Genomic DNA, 23,649 nt, shown 5'->3' on the forward strand with positions numbered 1-23,649 from the left:
GGGCCTGCTGCGTGTTGACAAACAGCTTCCCGTCAAGCTCCAGATGGGCAGTCTCCAGCAACCTTTCCAGCCCGGGACGGTGCTCCGTTTTGGGAGTCTTGAGTTCATGTCCCTCGACGGCAGCTACGACATGATACTCCTTCCCCCGCCGTGCGACAGCGACAATGGCGGCCGACAGCCCGCCCGCCGCCGGCGGAATCGACGACGTCTTCCCCGCGTGGTGGAAGAACTACATTCGAGCTCGCCCCGTCTCCTCCCCCACCGACGGAGGAGGAGGCGGGGCAACCAAGGCCAAGCAGGAGGCGGCACCTTGTCGGCTGTCGAGCGAGTCGACGGCGCCGGCGCCCCAATGGGGGGCACGTCGGGCATCAACCTCGCGTCTGAGACGAAGACGAGCGCCGTCTCCCCGCAACACGCTAATCCCAAGCAAACGGACGACGCCAGCACGCTCGCGAAGGACTTGCTGGGCGTCACCCTCGTGCCTGGGACAACGGTGCAGTCAGTCCCTGACGTGACTTCGTCACCGCCCGTCGACCAAGAGGTACCAACCGATTCCCATCTCACGCCTTTTGGATTCAGCCTCGACCCGCCAAGCGGCTTCGCTTTGGTGGACGCTCTCGTAGAGGCGAGTCCAAACCCTCTGGGGTATCGTATGCGGTCACCCTGGGACCGGCTGACGGACGTCTCGACCTACGGGCCCTCGAGGTCCGAGGAAGATGACGAGCCCGACTTCTGTTGGGATTTCTTCGGACTTGGTAACGCCAGTGCCATGCGGGACTTCATGACCGCATGCGACTACTGCCTTTCCGACTGTTCTGACGGTAGCCGCAGCCTCGGCAACGAGGACTGCGGCCCAAGTCGTGAATGTTTCCACCTCGATCTAGGGGGTCCCTCCGAAGGCAACCATCTTGGTATACCGGAGAACGGTGATCTCCCTAGGCCTGTGCCTCGCGTTGACATCCTACGGGAGCTAGCTGTGGTCCCTGTTCCGGCGGAGGGTCATGACCCACAGCTTGAGCAAATCCGCGGGGTGCAGGCCAGGCTCGACGAGGGAGCAGGAACACTTGAGCCGATCCGCCGGGACATCGGGCAGGAATGGGCGGGCCAACCTCCGGCCGGAGAAGTGCGTCATCTACCCCAGGGTATCCAGCACCGCATCGCCGACGATGTCAGGGTAAGGCCGTCACCCACCTCTAGCGGAGTCGGCCAGAACCTGGCTGCAGCGGCAATGCTTCTCCGCGCGATGCCGGAGCCATCAACCACCGAGGGGCGGCGAATTCAGGGAGAGCTCAAGAATCTCCTGGAGGACGCCGCGGTCCGGCGGGCCGAAAGCTCCGCCTCCCGAAGGCAGGGGTACCCCTCGGAACATCGCGCCGCAACTTCCCGATTCATGCGGGAAACCTCGGTCCACACCGGGCGCACGCGCAACACGGCGCCTGCGGCCCCGGGTCGCCTCGGCAACGAGCACCATCACCACAACCGTCGGGCCCACCTCGACGAGAGGGTGCACCGAGGCTACCACCCCAGGCGTGGGGGACACTACGACAGCGGGGAGGATCGGAGTCCCTCGCCCGAACCACCCGGTCGCAGGCTTTCAGCCGGGCCATACGACGGGCGCCGTTCCCGACCTGGTTCCGAACCCCGACTACTATCACAAAGTATTCGGGGGAGACGAGACCGGAACTGTGGCTCACGGACTATCGGCTGGCCTGCCAGCTGGGTGGAACGGACGATGACAACCTCATCATCCGCAACCTCCCCCTGTTCCTCTCCGACACCGCTCGCGCCTGGTTGGAGCACCTGCCTCCGGGGCAGATCTCCAACTGGGACGACCTGGTCCAAGCCTTTGCCGGCAATTTCCAGGGCACGTACATGCGCCCTGGAAACTCCTGGGACCTCCGAAGCTGCCGACAGCAGTCGAGAGAGTCTCTCCGGGACTACATCCGGCGATTCTCGAAGCAGCGCACCGAGCTGCCCAACATCACCGATTCAGATGTCATCGGTGCGTTCCTCGCTGGCACCACCTGCCGCGACCTGATGAGCAAGCTGGGTCGCAAGACCCCCACCAGGGCGAGCGAGCTGATGGATATCGCCACCAAGTTCGCCTCTGGCCAGGAGGCGGTTGAGGCTATCTTCCAGAAGGACAAGCAGCCCCAGGGCCACCCACCGGAAGATGCCCCCGAGGCGTCAACTCAGCGCAGCGCCAAGAAGAAAGGCAAGAAGAAGTCGCAAGCGAAACACGACGCCACCGACGCGGACCTTGTCGCCGCCGCCGAGTACAAGAACCCTCGGAAACCCCCCGGAGGTGCCAACCTCTTCGACAAGATGCTCAAGGAGTCGTGCCCCTATCATCAGGGGCCCGTCAAGCACACCCTTGAGGAGTGCGCCATGCTTTGGCACCACTTTCACAAGGCCGGGCCACCCGCGGAGGGTGGCAGGGCTCGCGACGACGATAAGAAGGAAGATCACCAGGCAGGAGAGTTCTGCGAGGTCCGCGACTGCTTCATGATCTACGGTGGGCAAGCGGCGAACGCCTCGACTCGGCACCGCAAGCAAGAGCGTCGGGAGGTCTGTTCGGTAAAGGTGGCGGCGCCAGTCTACCTAGACTGGTCCGACAAGCCCATCACCTTCGACCGAGCCGACCACCCCGACCACGTGCCGAGCCCGGGGAAATACCCGCTCGTTGTCGACCCCGTCATCGGCGACGTCAGGCTCACCAAGGTCCTCATGGACGGAGGCAGCAGCCTCAACATCATCTACGCCGAGACCCTCGGGCTCCTGCGTGTTGATCTGTCCTCGGTCCGGGCAGGTGCTGCACCTTTCCACGGGATCATCCCCGGGAAGCGCGTCCAGCCCCTCGGGCAACTCGACCTTCCCGTCTGCTTTGGGACACCCTCCAACTTCTGAAGGGAGACCCTCACGTTCGAGGTGCTCCGGTTCCGAGGAACCTACCACGCAGTACTGGGGAGGCCATGCTACGCGAGGTTCATGGCCGTCCCCAACTACACCTACCTCAAGCTCAAGATGTTGGGCCCCAACGGGGTCATCACCGTCGGCCCTACGTACCGACACGCGTTCGAATGCGACGTGGAGTGCGTGGAGTACGCCGAGGCCCTCGCCGAATCCGAGGCCCTCATCGCCGACCTGGAGAGCCTCTCTAGGGAGGTGCCAGACGTGAAGCGCCACGCCGGCAACTTCGAGCCAGCGGAGACGGTTAAATCCGTCCCCCTCGACCCCGGCAGCGACGCCTCCAAGCAGATCCGGATCGGTTCCGAGCTCGATCCCAAATAGGAAGCAGTGCTCGTCGACTTTCTCCGCGCAAACGCCGACGTTTTCGCGTGGAGTCCCTCGGACATGCCCGGCATACCGAGGGATGTCGCCGAGCACTCGCTGGATATCCGAGCTGGGGCCCGACCCGTGAAGCAGCCTCTGCGCCGATTCGACGAGGAAAAGCGCAGAGCCATAGGCGAGGAGATCCACAAGCTAATGGCGGCAGGGTTCATCAAAGAGGTATTCCATCCCAAATGGCTTGCCAACCCCATGCTTGTGAAAAAGGAAGGAGGGAAATGGCGGATGTGTGTAGACTACACTGGTCTAAACAAAGCATGTCCGAAGGTTCCCTACCCTCTGCCTCGCATCGACCAAATCGTGGATTCCACTGCTGGGTGCGAAACCATGTCTTTCCTCGATGCCTACTCGGGGTATCACCAAATCAGGATGAAAGAGTCCAACCAGCTCGCGACTTCTTTCATCACACCCTTCGGCATGTACTGCTATGTTACCATACCGTTCGGCTTGAGGAATGCGGGCGCAACGTACCAACAGTGCATGAACCACGTGTTCGGCGAACACATTGGCCGGACGGTCGAGGCCTACGTCGATGACATCGTAGTCAAGACGAGGAAAGCCTTCGACCTCCTTTCCGACCTTAAAGTGACATTCCGATGTCTCAAGGCGAAAGGCGTGAAGCTCAATCCCGAAAAGTGTGTCTTCAGGGTTCCCCGAGGCATGCTCTTAGGGTTCATCGTCTCCGAGTGGGGCATCGAGGCCAACCCGGAGAAGATCGCAGTCATCACCAGCATGGGGCCCATCAAGAACTTGAAAGGCGTACAAAGAGTCATGGGATGCCTTGCGGCTCTGAACCGCTTCATCTCGCGCCTCGGCGAAAGAGGTCTGCCTCTGTACCGCCTCTTAAGGAAGGACGAGTGCTTCACCTGGACCCCTGAGGCCGAGGAAGCCCTCGGGGACCTGAAGGCGCTCCTTACAAACGCAGCTCGGAAATCATGGGCGAAACGATCTCGTTCGCCCCTCGGAAGGCCATCAAATCCCAGGTGTTGGCGGACTTCGTGGCTGAATGGGTCGACACCCAGCTCCCAACAGCTCCGATCCAACCGGAACTCTGGACCATGTTCTTCGACGGGTCGCTGATGAAGACAGGAGCAGGCGCAGGCCTGCTCTTCATCTCACCCCTTGGGAAGCACCTACGCTACGTACTACGCCTCCATTTCCCGGCGTCCAACAATGTGGCTGAGTATGAGGCTCTGGTCAACGGTTTGCGCATCGCCATCGAGCTAGGGGTCCGACGCCTCGATGCTCTCGGTGACTCGCAACTCGTCATCGACCAAGTCATGAAGAAGTCCCACTGCCGCGACCCGAAGATGGAAGCCTACTGCGATGAGGTTCGGCGCCTGGAAGACAAGTTCTACGGGCTCGAGCTCAACCACATCGCCCGGCGCTACAACGAGACTGCGGACGAGCTGGCTAAAATAGCCTCGGGGCGGACAACGGTTCCCCCGGACGTCTTCTCCTGAGACCTGCATCAACCCTCCGTCAAGACTGACGACGCATCCGAGCCCGAGAAGGCCTCGGCCGAGCCTGAGGCACCCTCGGCTCAGTCAGAGGTACCCTCGGCTCGGCCCGAGGCACCCTCGGCTCAACCCGAGGCACCCTCAGCTCAGCCCGAGGTACCCTCGGCCCCCGAGGGTGAGGCACTGTGCATCGAGGAGGAGCGAGGCAGGGTCACGCCTAATCGAAACTAGCAGACCCCGTACCTGCAATATCTCCACCGAGGAGAGCTACCCCTCGACCGAGCCGAAGCTCGGCGGTTGGCGCGGCGTGCCAGGTCGTTTGTCTTGCTGGGGGACGGAAAGGAACTCTACCACCACAGCCCCTTAGGCATCCTCCAGCGATGCATTTCCATCGCCGAAGGCCAGGAGCTCCTACAAGAGATACACTCGGGGGCTTGCGGCCATCACGTAGCACCTCGAGCCCTTGTTGGAAACGCCTTCCGACAAGGTTTCTACTGGCCGACGGCGGTGGCCGACGCCACTAGAATTGTCCGCACCTGCGAAGGGTGTCAGTTCTACGCAAGGCAGACCCACCTGCCCGCTCAGGCCCTGCAGACGATACCCATCACCTGGCCTTTTGCTGTGTGGGGTCTAGACCTCGTCGGCCCCTTGTAGAAGTCACCCGGGGGCTACACGCACATGTTGGTCGCCATCGACAAATTCTCCAAGTGGATCGAGGTCCGACCCCTAAACAACATCAGGTCCGAACAGGCGGTGGCGTTCTTCACCAACATCATCCATCGCTTTGGGGTCCCGAACTCCATCATCACCGACAACGGCACCCAGTTCACCGACAGAAAGTTCCTGGACTTCTGCGAGGATCACCACATTTGGGTGGACTGGGCCGCCGTGGCTCACCCCATGTCGAATGGGCAAGTAGAGCGTGCCAACGACATGATTCTACAAGGACTCAAGCCTCGGATCTACAACGACCTCAATAAGTTCGGCAAGCGATGGATGAAGGAACTCCCCTCGGTGGTCTGGAGTCTGAGGACAACGCCGAGCCGAGCCACGGGCTTCACGCCGTTCTTTCTAGTCTATGGGGCCGAGGCCATCTTGCCCACAGACTTAGAATACGGTTCCCCAAGGACGAGGGCCTACGCCGACCAAAGCAATCAAGTTAATCGAGAAGACTCACTGGACCAGCTGGAGGAGGCTCGGGACATGGCCTTACTACACTCGGCGCGGTACCAGCAGTCCCTGCGACGCTACCACGCCCGAGGGGTTCGGTCCCGAGACCTCCAGGAGGGCGACCTGGTCCTTCGGCTGCGACAAGACGCCCGAGGGCGGCACAAGCTCACGCCTCCCTGGGAAGGGTCGTTCATCATCGCAAAGTTCTGAAGCCCGGAACGTACAAGCTGGCCAACAGTTAAGGCGAGGTCTACAGCAACGTTTGGAACATCCAACAGCTACGTCGCTTCTACCCTTAAGATGCTTTCAAGTTGTTCGTACGCCTCGTTCCCACGCAAAGTTTAGTCATCAAGGAAGGGTCAGCCTTGCCTCGGCAAAGCCCGACCCTCCCTCGGGGGCTAAAAGGGGGGAACCCCCTCTGCGTCGAAATTTTCCTCGAAAAAGATCCTTTCTGCCAGAATGTCTTTCGTGCTTTTCGACTACTTCGAAAGTGGATCCTGAAAACGACGGAGTACACGTAAGCAGCCAAGGCTGACCGAGCCGAGGGACTCCTACGCCTCCGGGATACGGATACCTCACTCATCACCTTCTGCATTAAGTAACTCGCGTTCGGATAAGTGATTCCGCGGACCGAACAAGTCTTCACGCTCGAAAGCTCCTCTACCGAAGTGATTCTTCGGGCCTTCTCGACTGCGTCGGTGACAGAACCCTATGGACGGGCAAGAGTGCGCGTAAGCGGCAAGGCCGACCGAGCCGAGGGATTCCTACGCCTCCGGGATACGCATACCTCACTCATCGCCTTCCGTGAAAAGCAACTCTCGCTCGCACAGACAATTCTGTTACCGACGAAAAAGTCCAAATACTCAAAACAAGAGGAAAAGAAATGCAGCTTTACAACACGACGATGGTGTGTTTGGGCCTCGGCGGCCGCAGAAAACATACACGCACTACAAGATAATCCGATCCTGCACGCTCAGATCTTGACAGTTGAAGGGAGCAGCAGCACCCTCGGCATAAACTACACCTTCAGCAAGGTCTAACCTAGCCTCGGACGGCGAAGCAGTCGGAGAATCTCCACTCTGAAGGACGACATCATCACCACACCCAGGCCATCGCCGCCAGGGTCTTCTCTAGGAATCCGGCTCGAGCAGACGGCTCGGCCGGTCACCCCAAGGCCTCGGCCAGCTGTCCCCCAAAGACATCAGCCCGGCCCGAGGCCTCAGCAACTCAATTCCGGCGTCGGTCCCGCCAGTGGACGATCCGGCCAGGCTCTGGCCGACCAAGTCTTCTTTTCAAGCCAACTCTGCCTCTGTCCGTGCTGACACCGCTACCCCTGGCTTCGGCTCATCGAAGAGCGACCGAGGGGTTCCTTTAACTAAGCAAGAGAAGCCTCGGACAGCAAGGCCGACCGAGCCGAGGGACTCCTACGCCTCCGGGATACGGATACCTCACTCGTCACCTTTGCACGGGGCGGCTCACGCTTGGTGAAGCGGTTCTGTTAGCCGACAGACGAGTCTTAGTGCTCGAAATGAGGAAAAAACACGGCTCCGTGCCAAAAATACACACATGTTCAGGCCTCGACAACCACAATGAACAAAAAGACCGGCATTCAAGGTGCCATTACAAACGGGACCCCGGTTCCACCTCCGCAGGTACGAACAACCCCACACGATTGGGGGGCCTGCGGAGCAACAGAAGGCCGACGGATGGCTCGCCGTCGCCCGCTCAAGCAGCAGCGACGACGACCCCCGTTCCGGGTGGCCGAATTGCAGCGGCGATGGCCTCAGGGCGGACGCCACTGCAACCTTGCCCTCGCCCGCGCCGACGCACGAGGGGCGAGGACAAGTACAAAGAGCCAGAGGCCCGGAGCACGGATGGTGGCGGTGATCCCGTCGGCGACGGGGACTTCTCAAGCCGCATCCACCCCGACACCGACGACAGGGGCCGTCAGCCCATCAGTGGATCCCCACTCGGATCCTCCCGGACGGGCGGGGCACCGACCTCCGCGCGGAGGCGTCGTACCGGTGCAAAGGCAGGACAGCCCCAGAACACGAACGTCGCCCTAGCAGCGCGCGATGTCTTGGGCGGTCCTCCCGTGCGCGCGGCGCGACGACCGCCCTTGCGGCAGGAGGGGGCACCGGGAGCCAAGCCGGCGAGCCCAACGCGCTGAAGCTAACGACGCCCGCCGTCGACCAGCCCCGCGTTGTCGAAGTCCGCCCCTCTCGCAGGGCCAGTGAGCGCCCTCTCCCTCGAATGCTGAAGGAGAGGCTGACCCACGAACCCGCGCGGGAGGTAGAGCTGGGGGCGGGACTAAGATCGCAGCCCGGCTTGCTTCTCCCCACCCAGAGGCTGGTGGTCACCGTCTTGGGTGACCACCGGCGAGGGGATGCAGCCGGGCTGACTGATGAAAATCCTTGAAGCCGAGCGATGGCTGAAGGGTACCAACTTCCACGAAGTTGCGTTCCTCCAACGACAAGGCGGAAGGATTGCGGGTGTCCCCCATCTGGGGGCTCGGAAGCTGGAAAGACACGATGCATAAGGGAGCGCGAAGATATGGTCGCCTTTCAAGGGGGTCACCCTCCTTTTAAAGGCGACTCTCCCTACTTGCGTCCCCAGCCGTTGCGGGCTGAGTCTTCTCCAACACGCTCCAAGGTCCTCCCCCTACGGCGCGGGGGCTGGGTCCCACGCGTCATGCAAACTGGCCCAGGGCAGAAGAAGCCAAACCGCCGCGCGCGGTGCACGCAACCGCCCAGCGGTTACAAGCATTCCTCCACTTTCGCCCAGACCAGCGGGTGAAAGGGCGGACAGCCGTGCAGGCGGCATTCAACCGCGCCAAGTGGGCACGCCCCTCCGACTTCCAACGCACCCAGCATGGAGGCCCGGGCCCACGCGTCATGCAACCGGCACGCCGGTTGCTACGTGCGAGCAACCGCACCGCCACTCGCACCACTACCACGCCTCCTCGACTGTGGAACCAGTACCGCGACTCGAGGCAACCCTGCGTACGACCCAGCAGTGCCAGCCAGGCGCGACGGTCAATACGGCCAAAAATGGGCCGGCAGTAATGGCGGTGGCAGGCGGGCAGTAGCAGCGGTCACGTCGTCAAGCCAAGCTTACGTCCCATCCAGGGGCAGTGAGAGAACCCTCTCTCACGACGTGAAGACGGCGCGCCCGTGACCCGTTCCTCGAATGGCTCGCGCACGCGCAACGGCCGCCTCGTGAACCACTCGCCCCATCACATTAACTCCGCGGCAGGACAGACGGCGCCTCAGGCAGGAGAAGCGAGCGACGCTTCGCCTTCGCCATAATGACCGCGTCAAAAAAGGTACGCCACGTCATTTGATTTCGTATCCTTTTCCTTTTCTTCTTTCTCTCTCTCACAACAGGGACCGGGAAAGGGGATACCCTGAAAAGGATCCTTCTCCGTGAAGGACACAGGCCCCGAGCCTCCCTACTCATCAGAGGTTCAAAGGCTGGCCTCTCGGAGGGGTTCAACAGCCGCCTCAGAGCGCTTGGGTTCCACGCCCACTACTGGTCAGAGGTTCGAAGGCCGGCCCCTCGGAAGGGTTCAACGGCCGCCTCAGGCCACTCGGGCTCCGCGCCCACTACTGATCAGGGGTTCGTAGGCTGGCCCTCGAAGGGTTCACAGCCGCCTCAGACACAGAGCGAGGAATGACCCTGGGTACGTTCGATACATAACCGAGGCTCGGGCTACGCTCCCGAGGTACCCTAGGGCATTTCCGAGACCGGCGGGAACGATCTTGTAACGGAATCCCATCAGAGGGAGGCATCGAGCCCTCGGACCCCGTCGAAAGGGGACCGGGTCCGGCAGATCACCCGCAGGTACTTTTGGAGCGCGCCTCCGGGCCTCTAGCCGACCCCTAACAAATGGGGCACGGGCGTCCACTCGGATTACCCGCCAGCAGCTCACCGGAGACACCATGTTAGGCGCCCTCCGAGGGCAACATGGCGCTTTCCCCCCCCCTCCTCCTTGCAGAAAGGCGATGCTGGGGCGTATGTAAAAAAAGTCGAGTCTGTCCTTGACCGTCCTCTCGCCCTGTGCAGAGGCTCGGGGGCTGTTCTCGCAAACCCGGCTCCGGCCAAACCGTTGACAGCGTCAACATACCAGCCCGAGAACTTGGGACCCGACCGTGCACCCGGGCTACGACCAGCTCGCATGAGGGAACGACCAGACCAGCCGAAGCATTGTGCGAGGCATTAAGACCTCGGAGGAGTCAAACCACTCCTCCGAGGCCTCGGGGGCTACACCCGGCGGGTGCGCTCGCGCGCACCCACCGGAACAGAACGCAACCGAGAAAGGCTGGTCCCCTTGCAAAAAAGTGCGACAAAAGCCTCCAAGCGAGTATTAACACTCCCTTCGAGGCTCGGGGGCTACTGTCGGGGACCATAATTAGGGGTACCCTCAAGGCTCCTAAATCTCAGCTGGTAACCCCCATCAGCACAAAGCTGCAAAGGCCTGATGGGTGCGACTAAGTCAAGGATCGGTCCATTCGAGGGACGCGATCACGCCTCGCCCAAGCCCAGCCTCGGGCAAGGGCAGCCGACCCCGGAGGATCTACGTCTCGCCCGAGGCCCCCCTCCAGCAACGGACACACCCTCGGCTCGCCCGAAGCCCAGTCTTCACCAAGAAGCAACCTTGGCCAAATCGCCACGCCAACCGACCAAATCGCAGGGACATTTAATGCGAAGGTGGCCTGACACCTTTATCCTGACGCACACCCTCTAGGACAGAACCGAAGTGACCGCAGTCACTTCGCCGCTCCACTGACCCGTCTGACAAAAGGACAGCGCCGCCTGCGCCGCTCTGACTGTTGTGCCACTCGACAGAGTGAGGCTGACAGCGGCCAAGCCCGGCCCTAGGCGCCATGGGAAACTCCGCTTCGCCCGACCCCATGGCTCGGACTCGGGCTCAGCCCCGAAAGACGGCGAACTCCGCTCCACCCGACTCTAGGGCTCGGACTCGGGCTCAGCCCCGGAAGACGACGAACTCCGCTCCGCCCGACCCTAGGGCTCGGACTCGGGCTCATCCCCGAAGAACGACGAACTCCGCTCCGCCCGACCCCAGGGCTCGGACTCGGGCTCAGCCCCGAAAGACGACGAACTCCGCTCCGCCTGACCCCAGGGCTCGGGCTCAGCCCCAAAGAACGACGAACTCCGCTTCGCCCGACCCTAGGGCTCGGACTCAACCCTGGCCTCAGCCGACGGTCTCCGCCTCGCCCGACCCGGGGGCTCGGACTCGACCTCGGCCTCGGAAGACAGACTCGACCTCGACCTTGGAGGAGCCTCCACATCGCCCAACCTAGGGCACGGACCGACCACGTCAACAGGAGGCGCCATCATTACCCTACCCCAAGCTGACTCAGGCTACGGGGAACAAGACTGGCGTCCCGTCTGGCTCGCTCCGCCAGACAAGTAATGATGGCGCCTCACACGCCCCATGACGACGGCGACTCTCAGCCCCCTTACGGAAGCAAGAGGACGTCAACAAGGACTCGACAGCCCCGACAGCTGTCCTTCCGCCAGGCTCCAGCGCTCCTCCGACGGCCACGACACCACACAATCCGGGTGCCAAAACCTCTCCGGCTGCCACGGTGGCATGTACTTAGGGTGCTAGCTCTCCTCCGCTAGACACGTTAGCACGCTGCTACACCCCCCATTGTACACCTGGATCCTCTCCTTGCACCTATAAAAGGAAGGACCAGGGCCCTCTTACAGAGGGTTGGCCGCGCAGGGAAGGATGGGACGACGCTCGCGTGAGGCCGCTCGCTCCCTCCCGCGTGGACGCTTGTAACCCCCTACTACAAGCGCACCCGACCTGGGCGCGGGACAAACACGAAGGCCGTGGGATTCCACCTCTCATGCCCATCTCCCTCCGGCTGCCTCCCCCCTTCGTGCTCCGTCTCGCGCCGACCCATCTGGGCTGGGGCACGCGGCGACAATTTACTCGTTGGTCCAGGGACCCCCGGGTTTCGAAACGCCGACAACACTAGATGCTTTTGATTCCAGCTTTGCTGATGAAGAGCGGAATGTTCGCTTCGGTTTGGCAACAGATGGTTTCTCGCCATTCAATCTAACTGCAACGTCCTACTCATGTTGGCCCGTCTTTGCTGTTCCATACAACCTTCCACCAGCTCTTTGCATGAAATATGAATTTATTTTCTTGTGTCTTGTAATACCTGGTCCGGATCATCCTGGAACAAAGATCGATGTGATGATGAGACCCCTGATTGAAGAATTGAAATTTTTGTGGGAAGGAGTCGAGGCGTACGATTATTACAAGAAACAGAAGTTCAACCTGAGAGCCGCGTTTTTATGGTCTATTCATGATTTTATGGCTTATGGTATCTTTGCTGGATGGAGTTGTCATGGGATTTTGACATGTCCGATATGCGTTGAAGACACTTTATGCTTTCGACTAAAGTTTGGTGGAAAGATATGTTACTTTGATTGCCATAGATGTTTTTTGCCAGAGGATCACTCGTTCAGGTTCGGTAGGAACGCTTTTAAAAAGGACACGATTGTGACGAGGGGACCACCCAAGCATCTAAGTGGTCCAGAGATTCTCGCGAGACTTAATGATTTGAAACTAAACGAACATGGAAATCGTTTTGAAGGTTATGGAACCGAGCATAATTGGACTCACAAATGTGGTCTATGGGAACTCCCTTATATGAAAGCCTTGATTCTAATGCATAACATTGATGTCATGCACCAGGAACAAAATATGGGTGAAAGCATTATCAGCACTTGCATGAATATCACTAACAAAACAAAAGACAACCCTAAGGCAAGGAAAGACTTGGCCTTAATCTGTAGAAGACCAACTATGGAGATAGGAGAGAATCAGAAGAAGTCACGTGCTCCTTTCAGTATTAAACCTAAAAGAAAGAAACAATTGATGAAATGGTTGAAAAACTTAAAGTTCCCAGATGGTTGCGCCGCGGGCTTTAGAAGGTCTGTGAATTTGAAGATGGGCAAGTTTTCTGGGTTGAAGAGTCATGACTACCACATAATAATGGAAAGACTCCTTCCTGTTATGTTTCGTGGTTTTGTAAAAAATGATGTCTGGAAAGCATTAGCGGAGCTAAGCTACTTTTATAGACATCTTTGTGCCAAAGAAATAAAGAAAGAGATGATGGAGAAGCTTGAGCAACAAATACCGATTTTGGTATGCAAACTTGAAAAAATATTTCCACCAGGTTTCTTCAATCCGATGCAACATCTACTTGTTCACCTACCATACGAAGGTAAGGTAGGAGGTCCTGTGCAATATAGATGGATGTATCACATCGAAAGGACACTAAAGAAGCTACGTGCAATGGTTGGTAATAAGAGACGAGTTGAAGGGTGCATCGCTGAAGAATTCAAATACAAAGAGATAGCATCGTTCACGGGCCTGTACTTTGCAGAGGAACATAATGTCAATGCCCATACGTTGCAGTATCATGTCGACGAGCCCCCTATTAGTGATATTGAAATTTTTCAATGGAGGGGCAAAACTGTAGGACCCAGCACAACATACTGTTTCACCAACGACGAACGGAAGACTGCTTTACTCTACATGTATAACAACATGGAAGAGATGAGTCAGTTTCTCCTATAAGTGTAAACTTTATTTTAGTCATTGCCGCTAGAATTTTTGTTGTGATACTAAAAGGTTTGTTTCCTTGTACTAACAGGGAATTTGATTCTCAAAATTGCATCTCTAGTTGTGAACGTGACCAGATTCGTCGAGAGGGAGGAAAAGATGGGGGACTTAATTTCTTGTGTTGGTTTCGACATTATGTAGATAAAAATGACAATATACACCCGGACCTTCGACAATTATCCCTAGGAGCAGTAACTGGCAGACGTTATGGTCGGTATTATGTCAATGGTTTTAGATTCCGTTCCACAAGGTTCGAAGATGATCATCCTCTAGCAGCCACGACAAACTCCGGAGTTGTAACTAGAGCTGTCGATGATGAAGGGAAGGTGACTAATTATTATGGAGTCATTAATGATATAATCGAGTACAAGTTTTTTGGAGATAAACAACTCAAAGTGGTGTTCTTCGATTGTGATTGGTTTTCTCCAAATACAACGCGAGAAAATCAATATGGCATGGTGGAAGTCAAACACAACGATAGATTAAAAGGCCACGACACTATAATCCTTGCCCACCAATGCGAGCAGGTGTATTATATGACATATCCATCTAAGAAAAACGGTTTGGTTGATTGGAGGGTAGTGTACAAAGTTAATCCTCGTGAACGACTATATGCTCCTGGTGATGCTGGTTATGTTGAAAGTCAAATCGAGCAGGAAGTGGGGGCTGCTGAGATTTTCCAAGACAAAGAACTTACAAGCACGTTTAATGTACAAACTGAAATGTTGGAAGAATCTTTATTAGGCGATCAAAATGATGTAGAGGTTCCTCCAAAAAGAAAACGAGTGACGAGAAAGAAGAAAGCTACTTGGCGTCCATTAAATCGACGAAAGCAACTAGATCCTGATTTTGATTACGATTACGATTGACGAGTATGGATCATGATTTTATTGCATATATTAATTTATTGTCGATTTATGTACTAACTTGTTTTTGTTAAAATAGGATGTCAAAGAAAATGAAGTCTTTTGCTCGTAGTTTGCTTGGGACGAGGAGTAGCTCGAGGCACAGCTCGAGGGGTGAGGATTCAGTTTTTCAGGGCACAGGTTCTACCATGAGCAGACGGAGAGCGCTGGCAGAACATTTGCCTCCACAAGATGTAAGTTAGTTGTTAAATTACATTATTTGAGTTACTTAATATTGTATGATGTAAGTTATTTGTTTCATAGGATGCTGAAATTGAGGAACCAGTGGTAGAGGATCATGCAAGAGATGATGTTGAAGATGATGGTGGAGATAATGTGGGAGATGATGCTGGAGACGACGCTCGTGGGGATTCTGGGGCTGGGGATTCTGGGGCTGGTGGAGATTTTGCAGCTGGGTCTGGAACTTCTCGAGTTAGGAGAACGAGGAAGCTGCATTTTGTTGGACCACCTCCAGAGCTTCCACCCAAATCTCGGGTTTTGATAAAGCCTAGTGGAAAGTGAGTGACATATCTTTGCTTAAATGTTATTGAAAGTTATGTTTTAATTTCTACATTGTTTTCTGTTTGCAGGACTTGGATCGACGACTCGTTCACAGGCACAGGACACTACAGGCAGGTGAACATGGTCCTTGGTAATCTTGTTCGTCTGCACTGACCTGGTCTTGTGACTTTGCCTACTGGCGAGTCTGTCCCCGCCACCACTTGGGAGCATTATCTCTATGGTGTCTGTAGAACGTTTGGCAACACACAGGCACTAGTTTGGGATGCATTCTGGGTATGAATTATTTATACTATTTTAGTTATTCCATATATGTTTGCTTTTATGATAACACTTTTTTTTTGCAGAAACGGTACAAGTTGCCGGACGATGGATCATATGATATGAACGCTCGTTACGTGTTTGAGTATAACGCGAACGATGTCGTTGCAGATGCAATGTACTATGCACGAATTCAGGCTATAAAGGCATGGTACAGAGCAAATGCTGATGATCGACCGATGCCAAATACCAAGGCCGAGTGGTCATCAATTTACTTGACGGAGGAGCAATACCTAGAGGTAAACAGGTTGTTGCCTCTCATATCGCACGAAGCCATGTATTTGCTTGCTTTATTTAAAAAAATTCATGTAGGTGTCGGTGCCGTGGATGGCCACCCGATCAGACGGTTATCGGGCATTGTGCAGATGGTGGGCTTCCCCTGAGTTTCGTGCCATTTCCGAAAGGAACAGGGGAAACCGTGGGACTGAGTCGTTCCACAACTACGACAGTGATGGTCATGTGCGCTTGGCTAAGCGAATGGTAAGTCACAGTTTGTCGTAACTTTGAATCACATAGAAATGTGTCATTATAACTTTTATGTACAGGAAGTCAAATCCGGCCGTACGCCCACGGATGTGGAGGTGTATATGCAAGGGCATAGGGGTTCTGATCCTCAGAATCCTGATGTGTTATGCACTCAGACGGCCACCGACCGTCTAGTGAGTTTTTGATACTCTATTATGTGTTTGATATTGTTTGCAAGGGCATAGGGGTTATGCACTTATATTTGATATTGTTTGCCTCCAGGCTTCGTATGGGCACGAGATGGTTCAACGCCATGGGGAGGAGTACGATTGGAGGAGCCAGCCAATCGACCCTCGGGCAGCATATGCTAGCGCAGGAGGACAAGCCCATGGACGGTGAGATTATTTGATTTGGTTTTCAAAATTGTCATCATATGCTTACGATTCAATTGAGCCATGAGTTACTATACTAAGTGCATGGTTCACTCTTGTAGGTTGGGTATTTTTTATTCTACAATTGATTCCAGAGAGCTGAGACGCCATGGACGACAATCCACATCGTCGTCTTCACAGTCGTCCCGTTCACGATCATCCGCCCATGAGATAGAGCTTGCAGTGTTGCATCAACAGGCAGAGTACCATCAATCAGTCTTGAGGGAACAATTGGAGTACAAGAGGCAACAATCTGAATACCAGAGACAACAAGCCGAGTACCAGAAGAAGAGGGACGAGTATTATGCAAGCCTCCAGGCCCAAAATCAACCTCTTCTCTCGGTAAGTTGAAGTAACATTTTGTAGCTTATTTTGCAAAACACAAGATGTGTATCTTATTTGCTCAACAAGACTTGTATATAATTTGTAGCAACTAGCCCAACAAGCGGGCGTCCCGATGCCGACATATGGGATGCCGCCTCCGGACTTTGCACTGCCAATGCCAATGTTGGCGCCTCCACCTCCGCCTCCGTCACAATTCCCTATGGTATGTACACATATGCGTGTGTGACATGTTCATAGATGTCTTATGCGTTTAGATGAACAACTGAGTGGTTACTATTTCATGTGCTTGTGTTATAGGGATTTCAGACACCACCCGCTTCAGTTGCCGCACCTAGAGATGGGTCTGGTCAAGACGACACAACACATTCGTGGGTGAATAACCTTTTCAACACGCAGAGTCCAGCCGGAGGAGGTGGCGATGGATATGAGTGATAATGATGTAAAACACTTGTTGCAACCTTTCATGTGAAAGACTATCTGTCGAACAATGTCAGTTTGGATTTTGGACAACTATGTTGATGTAAACACTTGTTGCAACCATTTGGAACTATATGTCGTTATGTTAAATTTGTGAATGTGAATACTTATGTGAGTATATTTGTGAATGTGTATACTTATGTGAGTATATTTGTGATTGTGAATGTGTATATGTGCATGAAATCTGTTTTGTATTTGCAAATGTCAGATTTTTTAAAATTCAGAATTTTGTGCAATTTCTGGAATATGTTATGTCCGACGGCCTAGAGTAAGCCATCGGACATAAGGGTTGGCTATGTCCGACGGCTTAGGAAACCATCGGAGATAATGGTTGGTTATGTCCGACGGCTCGAGCTAGGTCGTCGGACATAACCGAAGTGGGTCCCACAGGCGACGGGTAAAACGGTTGCGCACCCTTACCTCCGATGGTCGGATGCGGCCGTCGGAGATACGTTATGTCCGACGGCGGCCGTCGGACATAACACTATTTCCGATGAGTTACGTCCGGCGGCTAGAAACCGTCGGACATAAGCGGATACCGTCGGACATAGCTTAAGTCTGACGGCTTGGGCCGTCGGAAGTTACTTCGTTTCCTGTAGTGCTGCACGAAGAACCTGAACATGGAGAACATGGCGAGGCGGCCGTTCTTGAGCTCCTTCACCTTGAGCTTGGCGGTGGTGTCCAGGTCGTCGGCGAGGCCCAGCGGGTCGATGGCGCCGCCGGGGTACACCTTGTCAAGCCCTTCCCCGAGCGGGCCGCCGCCGACGCGGTAGCCCTCGACGAAGCCCATGAGCACCACCTGGCACACCCAGATGGCCAGGATGCTCTATGCGTGCACCAGGTTCGGGTTCCCTAGGTGTTGAATGAGAAATTTGTAATTGGATGATGTAGGGCTGCAGGGACGGACATAATGACCTGATAAAAAAAGAAGGGAAGCCGGTCAACAAAAATGCATATGAAGCATGTTTGTGATGCATAAAAATAGAAGTCCAGAAATTAAAGCACAAGCCAAGGTCAACGAGCTGCATGGAGAAAAGAGTTTGTTTGGATTTTTCTCCTACTAGATAGGATAAGTCAGTTTTATTAGGCTAAAACAGTTTCCTATTGTTTAGGCTAGAATATTTCCCATTATTTAGATTAGATCAGTTGTTGCATAATCAGAAGGCTTATATAAGCTTGTTGTACGCTACAGTAGAAAGAAGGCAAAAAAGAATTCTTCATTACTTTTCTAGTTTACTCATCATTACTTCTTTCTATGTTTTCCTTTGGTGTTTTGCCGAGAAAAACACCCGAAATCATCTCCACGAAAGTGAGATCCATCTAATCCAATTATCGCTGTTGTTTGCTTTGAAAGATCGATTCATAGCAACAGATTTGGCGACTCCACTGGGGAGCGATTTGCAATCATTGCACAGAGACAAACTGCTGGCGATTGGCGTCCTTATCGCCAATCATAGTCAGGGTTATGGAGGAAAAGACAGCGAAGAAGGCGGCACCGGACAAATCTGAAGTTCATCCCTTGAACGTGATCAAGGTCACGATGGAGGACCTTGCAGAGGCAGACCGGAAGGAGATTGAAGAAGAAATCGCACGAGAGATGGAGGAGAAATGGAACGAGAGATTGGCTTGCTTTCGAAAAACCAAGAATGGTGTGATCAAACAGATTGGTGGGGCAAGCACGTCCAGCAAGAAGGTAAGTTCATCTGTCACTTGTGAAGAACTAGCTCACATGATTGATACCGCTGTAGCTAGCAAATATGGGACTGATGTCACAAAAATAACACACATGATTTCTGAGGGAGTGCGCAATTCTTTTGACACATTTAGATCTGAGTTTAAGCAAGATATGAATAATAATATGCCTAGACAGATCTGATCTATAGTTCAATAGGTTCAAGGAGAATTGCAGGGTAAGCGTGTAGAAAATCTTTCATATGCGCCTAGTTATAATGGAGCATCTGCGCATAATGATGTAAACCAAACTGTTAATGAGAGGAGTGGGGATTCAGTAATGAACTTTAACCTACAACAGCCATATTATCAGAGTATGGCATACGTGCCATCTATTCCACCTATAGGGAACAAGATCCCACAAGGATTTGTTCCAAATGATTACAGGATTGGGGAGCTGAAAGGGAATTAGGCTTACACCTATTTTCCTAATTGATTTTGGTGGTTGAATTGCCTAACACAAATAATTGGACTAACTAGTTTGCTCTAGTCTATAAGTTATACAGGTGCGAAAGGTTCACAAAAAGCCAATAACAAGACCAATAAAAGGGTTCAACAAGAAGAGCAAGAGATAACCGAAGTGTGCCCTGGTCTGGCGCACCGGACTGTCCGGTGTGCCACCGGACAGTGTCCGGTGCACCAGGGGACTTCAAGCTGAACTCCTCACCTTCGGGAGTTCTCAGAGGCACTTCGCTATAATTCACCGGACTGTCCGGTGCACCACCGGATAGTGTCCGGTGCCCCAAAGGAGAGCGACTCTGAACCCGCCAGCTTCAGAAATCCGCTCCGCTATAATTCACCGGACTGTCCAGTGTGACAGCGGAGCAACGGCTACTTCGCGTGCAACGGTCGACTGCAACGCATTAAATGCGCGCCTGCGCGCGCAGAGGAGCAGAGCACGCGCGGGTGGCACACCGGACAGCCAGGTGGGCCCACAAGACAGAGCTCCAACGGTCGAACCCCAACGATCTGCTGACGTGGCTGGCGCACCGGACAGTGTCCGGTGGCGCACCGGACTGTCCGGTGCGCCTTGCGGCTGCAGCCTTCCAACAGCCATATTTTGGTGGTTGGGGCTATAAATACCCCAACCACCCCCCATTCAATGGCATCCAAGTTTTCACCTTCCAAATACTTACAAGAGCTCTAGCATTCAATTCTAGACACAACCAAAGTGATCAAATCCTCTCCCAATTCCACACAAAGCCTTAGTGATTAGTGAGAGAGATTTGTTGTGTTCATTTGAGCTCTTGCACTTGGATTGCTTCCTTCTTTTTCTCATTCTTTCTTGTGATCATCTCAATTGTAATCAAGGCAAGAGACACCAATTGTGTGGTGATCCTTGCGGGAAGTTTGGTTCCCAATTGATTGAGAAGAGAAGCTCACTCGGTCTGAGGGACCGTTTGAGAGAGGGAAAGGGTTGAAAGAGACCCGATCTTTGTGACCACCTCAATGGGGAGTAGGTTTGCAAGAACCTAACCTCGGTAAAACAAATCATCGTGTCTCGCTCTTTATTCGCTCACGATTTGTTTTCCGCCCTCTCCCTCAGACTCATTATTATTTCTAACGCTAACCCGGCTTGTAGTTGTGATTAAGTTTGTAAATTTCAGATTCACCCTATTCGCCCCCCCCTAGGCGACTTTCAATTGGTATCAGAGCCCGGTGCTTCATTAGAGCCTAACCGCTCGAAGTGATGTCGGGAGATCACGCCAAGAAGGAGATGGTGACCGACGAGAAGTCCGCTACAAGCCACGGGAAAGCTCCATCGGGAGAGTCCCGCAACAAGGGGAAGGAAAAGGAACCCCCTTCACACAAGTAGCATCGGAGCGGTGATAAGAAGAAGAAGATGAGGAAGGTGGTCTACTACGAGACCGACTCCTCATCGCCATCCACCTCCGGCTCCGACACGCCGTCCGTAACTTCTAAGCGCCATGAGCGCAAGAAGTTTAGTAAGATCCCCCTACGCTATCCTCGCATTCCTAAACATACGCCTTTACTTTCCGTCCCATTAGGCAAACCACCAACGTTTGATGGTGAAGATTATGCTAGATGGAGTGATTTGATGCGATATCACCTAACCTCACTCCACAAAAGTATATGGGATGTTATTGAGTTTGGTGTACAGGTACCATCCGTAGGGGATGAAGATTATGATGAGGACGAAGTGGCCCAAATCCAACACTTCAACTCCCAAGCCACAACTATACTCCTCGCCTCTCTAAGTCGAGAGGAGTATAATAAGGTGCAAGGGTTGAAAAGTGCTAAGGAGATTTGGGACACGCTAAAGACCGCGCACGAAGGAGACAAGGTGACCAAAATCAACAAGCGGGAAACGATCGAGGGGGAGCTCGGTCGCTTCCGTCTTCGCCAAGGCAAGGAGCCACAAGACATGTACAACCGGCTCAAAACCTTGGTGAACCAAGTGCGCAACCTTGGGAGCAAAAAATGGGATGACCACGAAATGGTTAAGGTTATTTTAAGATCACTTGTTTTCCTTAACTCTACTCAAGTTCAATTAATTCGTGGCAATCCTAGATATACACTAATGACTCCCGAGGAAGTAATCGGGAATTTTGTGAGCTTTGAATTAATGATCAAAGGCTCAAAGAAGATCAACGAGCTTGACGGCCCCTCCACGTCTGAAGCACAACCGGTCGCATTCAAAGCGACGGAGGAGAAGAACGAGGAGTCTACATCAAGTAGACAACCAATCGACGCCTCAAAGCTCGACAAAGAGGAGATGGCACTCATCATCAAGAGCTTCCGCCAAATCCTCAAGCAAAGGAGGGGGAAGGACTACAAATCCCGCTCCAAGAAAGTGTGCTACAAATGTGGTAAGCCCGGTCATTTTATTGCAAAATGTCCATTATCTAGTGATAGTGACAGGGGCAACGACAAGAAGGGGAGAAGAAAGGAGAAGAAGAGATACTACAAGAAGAAGGGCGGCGATGCCCATGTTTGCCAGGAGTGGGACTTCGATGAAAGCTCCACCGACTCCTCCTCCGACGAGGACGCCGCAAACATCGCCGTCACCAAGGGTCTTCTCTTCCCCAATGTCGGCCACAAGTGCCTCATGACAAAGGACGACAAAAGGAAGAAGGTAAAATCAAGATCCTCCACTAAATATGAAACCTCTAGTGATGAGGATAATGCTAGCAATGAGGAGGATAACTTACGCATTCTTTTTGCCAACCTAAACATGCAACAAAAGGAAAAATAAATGAATTGATTAGTGTTATTCATGAGAAGGATGATCTCTTGGACACCCAAGAGGACTTCCTTATTAAAGAAAATAAGAAGCATGTTAAGGTTAAGAATGCTTATGCTCTAGAAGTAGAAAAATGTGAAAAATTATCTAGTGAGCTAAGCACTTGCCATGATACTATTGTCAACCTTAGGAATGAGAATGCTAGTTTAGTTGCTAAGGTTGATTCAAATGTTTGTGATGCTTCACTTTCCAATCTTAGAGATGACAATGCTAATTTGCTTGCTAAGATTGAAAAGTTGAATGATTCTCTTGCTAGCCTTAGGATTGAAAATGAAAAATTAATTGCTAAGGCTAAAGACTTTGATGTTTGCAATATTACTATTTCTAACCTTAGAAATGAAAATGATATATTGCATTTTAAGGTTGTAGAATTAAAATCTTGCAAACCCTCTACATCTACCGTTGAGCATGTGTCTATTTGCACTAGACGTAGAGATGTTGATGTTAATGCTATACATGATCACCTTTCCATGATTAAACAACAAAATGATCATATAGCTAAATTAGATGCTAAGATTGTCGAGCATGAACTAGAAAATGAAAAATTTAAGTTTGCTCGTAGTATGCTTTATAGCGGGAGACGCCCTGGCATTAAGGATGGCATTAGCTTCCAACAGGGGGACAATGTCAAACTTAATGCCCCTCCTAAAAGATTGTCTAATTTTGTAAAGGGCAAGGCTCCCATGCCTCAGGATAACGAGGGTTACATTTTATACCCTGCTGGTTATCCCGAGAGCAAAATTAGGAGAATTCACTCTAGGAAGTCTCACTCTGGCCCTAATCATGCTTTTATGTATAAGGGTGAGACATCTAGTTCTAGGCAATCAACCCATGCAAAATTGCCTGAGAAGAAAACTCCTAAGGCATCAAATGATCATGACATTTCATTTAAAACTTTTGATGCATCTTATGTCTTAACTAACAAATCCGGCAAGGTAGTTGCCAAGTATGTTGGGTGCAAACATAAGGGATCAAAGACTTGTGTTTGGGTACCCAAAGTTATTGTATCTAATGCCAAAGGACCCAAAACCATTTGGGTACCTAAAGTCAAGAACTAAACTTGTTTTGTAGGTTTATGCATCCGGGGGCTCAAGTTGGATCATTGATAGCGGGTGCACAAACCACATGACAGGAGAGAAGAAGATGTTCTCCTCCTATGAGAAAAACCAAGATCCCCAACGAGCTATCACATTCGGGGATGGAAATCAAGGTTTGGTCAAAGGATTGGGTAAAATTGCTATATCTCCTGACCATTCTATTTCCAATGTTTTTCTTGTAGATTCCTTAGATTACAATTTGCTTTCCGTTTCACAATTATGTCAAATGGGCTACAACTGTCTTTTTACTGATATAGGTGTCACTGTCTTTAGAAGAAGTGATGATTCAATAGCATTTAAGGGAGTGTTAGAGGGTCAGCTATACTTGGTAGATTTTGATAGAGCTGAACTCGACACTTGCTTAATTGCTAAGACTAACATGGGTTGGCTCTGGCACCGCCGACTAGCCCATGTTGGGATGAAGAATCTTCATAAGCTTTTAAAGG

General features: G+C 53.1%; 1 protein-coding gene across 1 annotated transcript in view; it reads right to left on the bottom strand.

The window, feature by feature from the left end:
- LOC103626067 (protein phosphatase 1 regulatory inhibitor subunit PPP1R8 homolog) overlaps positions 1–23,649 on the bottom strand; it is a 63,117-nt gene that overhangs the window by 17,179 nt on the left and 22,289 nt on the right. The window contains 1 exon segment of the mRNA XM_020537937.1: positions 17,716–17,962. Coding sequence (XP_020393526.1) covers positions 17,716–17,962 — 247 coding nt within the window.

The sequence above is a fragment of the Zea mays genome, chromosome 5 (genome assembly GCF_902167145.1).
Source record: "Zea mays cultivar B73 chromosome 5, Zm-B73-REFERENCE-NAM-5.0, whole genome shotgun sequence".
Lineage (NCBI taxonomy): Eukaryota > Viridiplantae > Streptophyta > Magnoliopsida > Poales > Poaceae > Zea > Zea mays.